At 42.0% G+C, this 7,210-nt stretch overlaps 1 protein-coding gene across 1 annotated transcript; it reads right to left on the minus strand.

Moving 5' to 3' along the window:
* Positions 1 to 3,583: 3,583 nt before the first annotated feature.
* LOC128452230 (zinc-binding protein A33) lies at positions 3,584 to 5,942 on the minus strand. The gene is made up of 2 exons (XM_053435510.1): positions 5,602 to 5,942; positions 3,584 to 5,518 (listed from the first exon to the last, which is right to left on the minus strand). Exon 2 carries the CDS (start codon positions 5,499 to 5,501, stop codon positions 4,110 to 4,112), a length of 1,392 nt encoding a protein of 463 aa, XP_053291485.1. The 5' UTR covers positions 5,502 to 5,518; positions 5,602 to 5,942; the 3' UTR covers positions 3,584 to 4,109.
* Positions 5,943 to 7,210: the final 1,268 nt, after the last annotated feature.

The following is a 7,210-nucleotide window of genomic DNA, read 5'->3' on the forward strand; positions in this document are numbered from 1 at the left end:
TGGAAGCTTCACATTTTACAGCTTAACTATGAAGTAATATGTACAGGAAACAAAAATGTTTTAATGTTATTTATAAACACTGATTATTAAGATCTCTGTTTTCATATTGTTTTATGTCAGCAAACTGATATCTCTGTGAAAAGTTCATAGAATAGAAAAGAAAATAATAGAATAGCATAGAAAGCCTTAACTTTCATTGAACAAGAGGAAGTAGTACAACAAAGGGGTGCTACTTCTAAAATAGATGATAAAAAACAAGTTCAAAAATCAGATAAAAGACACAAAATAATATATACGAGTCTAATTAATACTTTAAAATAGAGTGTCTCTCTAGCTGGGTGATTTTAATCAGCCCTTTGTAAATCAGTGGAGCTCCAGAGACTCTTGTTCTTTTTGCTTTGATCTAATTAGGCTTTTCTGTGTTGCAGCTAAATGTTAAGTTTATTAAAACTTTAAACCCTCGTCTTGTATTTTAGAAAAACAGTTTGCAAGGAACAGAATAATCAAAGAGACAGAGCAGATTCGAACTGAAACAAAACTCGAGAAGTCTTCACAGGAATTCATTTAAGTTTTTATCATCTTCAGTTGCCGCTTGAAAAAGTTCCAACTCGTTTTCTTTCTCGTGCCAGAATTTGACGGTTTTTCTTCAGTGATTGACTCAAAGTGTTTATGCAGAAAGCAACATGATGGTTCACCACTGTGGGTTAGGGTTAGGGTTAGGGTTAGTTGTGCAGGACGAGCCTCAGGCCACATTAACACCAGTGATTCATCTGGAGGATCAGGTTGCAGCTCTGTCCAGGAAACGGTTGATCTATATGCAGATTGTGTTTCGGTGTGAATCATCCCTTCTGGGCCCGAGTCGCTGTTCCATATGTTTCATCATCTGTTCCACTGCTGGTGTCGGATCAAACCATTAGAACACACAAACAGTCGCACTGGACTCTCTGCCCTCAACGTGATATTTCAGTTTTGCAGGATCTGCTCGTTTGTTTTTCTAAAAGATGATGTTTTCTGACTGATGCAGATTAAATTACAGGACAAACACACACGTACTGTTATTGTGGAATCAGTATCAATCAGGATGGATACTGAGTAGAACTATGTTGAATTAATAATACGATTTATATGCAGTACAAAATAAAAACCAGGAGTTCGAGGTGCTGATCTTTACTTCACTGACATCCATGGATCCTCTGTACGTATTTATTATTTATTTATTTAACGATAGTTCAACTCAAACAAAAGTCGTTCATGTTTTCTAAATGGCTGTTTATCGTCCTCTTGGCACAAAGCAGCTGAATGCAAGTGTCTGCTCAGATCAGTGCTGGAACATGATTGACAGGTGGGACTGACTTGTGATATTTTTTTTACCCAATTTGAAGCGTTTTACAGTTATGTCACACGTGGGGTGGTTTGCTCGTAAAGTGAAAGTACCCAGCATGCACCTTGTGCTTGAGGCCTTTTGTTTAAAACAGCTTTTCTGTCAAGCGGCCTCATGAAGCGACTAGTGACGGACTCGTGTGTACAGACGAGTACATACTGCATATCCTGTCCAGTTTATATGAAAAGCACCAAAATGAGAATCTGCTGTGTGTTTGAAAAGTGTCTCACACAGCACAACCCCTCCTCATCATCTGGACTGGAGCTTCTCTGTGGCTGGGGGTGAGGGGGGGGGGCGGGGGGCGGTGTGGATGTGGGACTGAGGTGAGAACATCTGTTCACGTCCGGCATGAGGCGCTCTGCTGATCTCCGGCTGTGCTCAGTGTCTCAGAAGAAGGTTGGAGCCGAAACCCAGAGAAACAATGATCTCTGATGAGGTCTGTGATAAACGTCTGATGCTAATTTAACAGAGGCACAGAAAAAAAACTTGTTCTCTCTCAATGGATTTGAAATACACTTTGGCTTCTCCAGCACCAGGTACATTCCAGGTACTTCCAGAGGACTGTGTGTCTCCAGACCTTCTCCATCTGGCCTCACAGTATAAAGTCTGTGGAATGTTAGAAAATATCACAAATATCTCCTGGTGAAAAAGGGGAGTCATACACGTAGAAGACACAGACAAAGAAAGTCACATGATCTCCATGTCTCCACCTCTCGCCTGAATAATGTGGAGGGGTTTGTTGCTGTTGTGCACGAGGCAGAAAACCTCAAGCTGTGTTGTGTATGTGTGAGAAGCAAACTGCAGGTCAAGTCCAGACCTGATTCTGGACAAGCTGCAAATCTGTGTGTTTATTGTGAACGTGCCTATGAAAGCACATATTAGTTTGTTAATATCCCCTTAAGATAAAGGTGAATCACTACGTCACTGGTTTAGGTTCTCGTCTGGTGCAGTGCAGTAGCTTTCCACATTCCTCAGGTTGAAATGCACCTGATCACAGGTCAGTGAGACCGACACGCTCGTGGACACCAAGTGCTTCTGCACTGGACGGGAAAAAACGACAACTGCATCGGTGGCAGAAACGTTTAGTGGAGCTCGGCTCTGCTTTGCACCGGTTGTGAGAAAAGGGCGTTTGGTCTAATTGTTCTGGTTTGGATCCAAGTGGGACTGCTGCGTTGTCATGGGGCCAAACGGACCGAGCTGAAGGTGAAAGACACACAACTGCTGGAGACACAACAAGGAAACACAACGATGAAACACTCCCAGCAAAGGAAACACTGAATCTGTGAAGACGGCAGCAGGGGACATGAGAGAATAGAACATTTCTTTATGGTTCCATCGATGCAGGTTGTTTGTAAGAATATGATTCAGCTGCAGGGAGAGGAAACATCTGGAAAGAACGGTTGTGTCTTCATGGTTTCTAACTTTATTCTCTGACGCTGCCGTTGAGCCGCATTTCTTCATTTGTCCTCCTGAGCGTTTAAGAGAGAAAGTTATATTGATCTTCACTTGTTTGTTCCTCTGTAGGATTTGGAATCACTTTACCTTTTCAGCTTTTCTGCTCTGTAACGATTTGCCAACATGTTGTAATAACATAATTACCATTTTCAGGTCTGTCAGGTGGTTGAATAATTTATCATTTCAATATCTCCTTTTTTTTTCCAATTTCCAAGAAACCAAACGGAGGTAGAATGGCCTCACGTTAACCCACAGATACAGAATATCAAGAATTAATAAAAGGATGAAATAAGGAAAAGACTCCACCTGAAAAACAGATTTAATTTAAACCAGTTTTCATGTTAACGTGACCTGAACATCATTGATTCTCCTAAATTCTCCTGCCCACTAAAACCCATCCAGAGAGACAGTTGTTTCAAACCCAGACATTTAGTTTCTCCCTCAGACTGAAGCTCATTTATCATAAAAACCCTGAACTGTCACGTCTCCATTAGTTTGTTCTCTATGTTTATTAATACACGGTGAAACGCTGAGAAGAGAATCACATTCATGGTGTTTTATGAGATTGGTTTTCATTCTCTCTCTTCGTAACGACAAAATTAATAGTTGAGAAAAGTGCTGGACGAGATTCACACAGAACATGTGACCTACTGTGTAAACACTGTGTGAGATGGTGACACTGGAATCAAAGGCCAGATCAAACCTATGAACATAGTTTCTCTTCTAATGAAAAAGGTCAAAACTCTGTTTCTGTTTTCAGGGTTTTTATTATTTTGGTCACAGTATTAAAATCACATCACTCGGCTGCTGTTGAATAAACACTTTTACAGACAGAATCATTTTGGCTTCATCACATCAAACAGACAAATGTTCATATATGTTGGATTATTTCACATGTGAACAGACTTTATGTGATTAAACATGAATCATGTCTCATGTGTGAGTTTTAATAAAGTTTGTTGAATTTCAACAATGATCAGCTGTTATTGATAAATGTGTTTTTTTTGTGGATCTTCATCAGTTTGCTCGACTTCATGGATCCACACAAAATCTAAATGATAGAAAACTTTTTCCATGAAAGTAAAAAACAAACCGAAGATAAAGATCAGAAAATAATCAAATATTTTTACACACGTGGAAAAGTCGAGAGGAGAAATAAAAACGAGTGAGAAGTAAAAGGAGAAATAAACAAAGCTTTAGAATAACAAGTTTAATATTTAAATTCAACAGATTTCTCTTGAAGAAATAAACATGATGAATAAAATCTTTATCTCTAACGGCTCTGATCCAGAGTCACAGAGACTTTCACAGGTAACAGCTTCAATGGATGATGATCATCTATAATGTGAAAGTATGGAAACATCTTCTGAGTGAAAGTGTGTGTGAAGGTGTGAATGTGTTTGTTAGTATCAAGATCAGAGAACGACAGTTCTCCTCTGTTCCAGTCCAGTTTCACTCTGATCCTCTGGATCTTCTGCACAGAGAGAATATATTCTCTTGATGGTGACTGTGCTGAGTATTCATCTTCATCAAACCCTATTACCCATGATTCAGACTCTTCCTCTCCCTTCCTCTTGACAGGCTCTGCTGACACACCCAGTGTCCAGTTTGTACTGTCTCTAACCAGGACGTCCCAGCTGTGAGTCCCTGAGTTAAAACCCTCAGATCCCAGGACTGAGATGTATTCATCAAATCTCTCTGGATTGTCAGGAAGCTTCTGTTTCTCTCCTTCTCTCAAACTGGTCAGATCTTCAGACAGGATGAGCCATGGATTAGCAGAGTTTGGGTCCAGAACCACAGGACTGTAGGAGACCAGGTCCTTCATGTTGTTCCAGATGCTGAAGCTCAGGTTGCCCAGATGTTTGGCCTTGTCTATCAGAGCTCCTGAGGCCAGCTGTGGATCATCCAGCAGGGGGCGCTGCTGGACTCGTTCCACTGCAGCCTTGTAGTTGAGCAGGAACGAGACGTCTTCAGCTCTCAGCTCGTCCTCTGTGGTTCTGATTGTGTCTGAAAGAGACGTTATGTCTCTGCTCAGAGCCTTAATCCTCTCCTTCATCATCCGACTCTTCTGCTCCTCTTCCTCCCTCAGGGCAGCCATCCTGGCCTCCTCTTCCTCCTCCAGAAACTGATGAAGCTTTTTAAACTGTTTCTTGATTTGCTTCTTTGTGCGTCGGGCCTGGACCTTAATGTGTTCTGCTGTTTGTTCAAACTTTACTTTCACACGTTTAAAACACTGTAACTTCTTCTTCAAGGGCTCCAGAGTTTTCTGAAGCTGCTTCTTGTGTTGCTGTGCAGCTTCATCGATGGGTCTGAATCTGTGGCCGGTGTGTTTCTCTGAATCTCTGCAGACGAGACACACTGGCTGCTGATGGTCCAGACAGAAGAGTCTGAGTTTCTCTGAGTGCAGACTGCAGAGAGCAGGTGAAGAGCTCTGATCTCTCTCCAGTACGAAGGCCTCACACAGGTTCTTCAACACCAGGTTACAAGGTGGTTTACGCTTTGAAGATCTACTCTTACAAAGTGGACACACTTTTACTTCTTTGTCTTTCCACCAGCTCTTCACACAGTCTCTACAGAAGCTGTGGCTACATGTTAGAATGACAGGATCTCTGAAGACATCATGGCAGACGGAACAGCAGAGATCCTCTTCTAATCTGGAAGCCATTGAGTCTCCAGGTGAAGCTGAAAACAGTCAGTCAGTCACAGCTCCAAGAACTTCACTGAGGTTCACTTCCTGTCTGAGTCGAGGTGTTTGTTAAACTCACGGTCAGTGTGTGGAGCGTCGGCAGGTTGTAGTTTCACTCTTCTCTCCTGTAGCTGGACTCACTCAGGACGTTTGGTCTGGTTTGGTTCAGTTTGGTTTGGACGGTGAATGTGATCGTCTGGTTTCCAGCCTGCGTCTCTTCAGGGAGGAACAGAAGCTTCCTGGTTTCTCACGTGCGTCAGGACACGATTGTAAAAAGTTATCCAAGCCTTGGATTTGATAACTGGTCAAAAGTCATTTGGCAGCAATAAGCTCACACAGACAAGAGACTTGGTTGTAAAATTCAGCCTCGTTGCCAAATTCAGAGGTTGGTGAAAGTGAAAGTTAAACATTAACAGGAAGTCGGGGTGGGGGGGTGGGGGGGGGGGGGAGGAGTCTGTGACGTAACTGCAGAGCTGAAGAATCATTAAAGAGACAGAAGCAAATGGAAACAATGTCAGAAAATTAAAAGATGGTTTTATAAATTCAAATCAGATCAAGTTTGCTCATTAATTTGTGTGAGTGCAGTAAAAAGTCTGATATCATCAAATGATTGTACATTTTGTTGTGATTATTATACCTTAAGTGTGACACCGCTATATGATGTGACTTTGGGCATTCAATAAATGTGTCTATGAGAAACATATTTAATAAAAAAAAAATCAGGACTGCAAAGCAGCACTGAGCGGGCCCGGACGACATGCATTTTGAAGTGTTGCATCGTTTTGACTGAAAAAATTAATAATGACAGGAAATATTGACACATAACACGTTCCGGGAGTCTCGGGGGGGGGGGGGGGGGGGGGGCACCATTGAGACATTTTGCCATGCCCATTGAAAATTCCTCCAGCATATGTACAATTTCACCACTTTCTAACTTTCTGCAAATTTTGATCAGAAATTGAGCATGCCTTCAAAAAGCCAATTCATTTGCCTGAATAATAATAATAATCATTACAATTTCAATAGGGCCTCCCACTGTCAGTGCTCGGGCCCTAATAACTGGGAGGAGCTGGACATGTAGTTGATCCTCTGTCGTTTTGTCAAGGTTGATTTAGTCCGTGTGTCGTTCAGCTGCACTGACGAGACACTGAAGAGGCTCCGAGCCGATCAACACATCAATGTTCTGTCTCTGCTGCATTCTCCACTGCTGTCAGAACATATTGACACAAACAGCCACACAAACACACACACACAAACACACACACACACACACACACACACACACACACACACACTCACACACACACAAACTAGGGAATGCATTTACACACACGGTTTGAGCCATAAATGCTGCACAATACATTCATACTATAAAAGAAGTATATATGAAGGTCATGTATAAAACCACCCACACACACACACACACACACACACACAGACACACTGACACACTCAATGCTGAGCACAAACATCTGTAAACACAAGAGCATATAAATGTATAGTGAACACAACGTTACACAAACTGTATACACACAAAACAAACGTGCACAGATGCACCCTCACTACAACTTAGTATACAGTAATTGTCAGTCCCACACACACACACACACACAGACACACACAAACTCTCACTGTGTTGTTGATTGGCAATGGCCCCTGCATTGACGACAGCCACCCCCGAGTCATTT

This window comes from Pleuronectes platessa, chromosome 2 (genome assembly GCF_947347685.1).
Source record: "Pleuronectes platessa chromosome 2, fPlePla1.1, whole genome shotgun sequence".
NCBI classification, from domain to species: domain Eukaryota; kingdom Metazoa; phylum Chordata; class Actinopteri; order Pleuronectiformes; family Pleuronectidae; genus Pleuronectes; species Pleuronectes platessa.

Coding starts and splice junctions, on each gene's coding strand:
- LOC128452230 (XM_053435510.1), bottom strand. CDS start 5,501: ATGGCTTCCAGATTAGAAGAGGATCTCTGCTGTTCCGTCTGCCATGAT.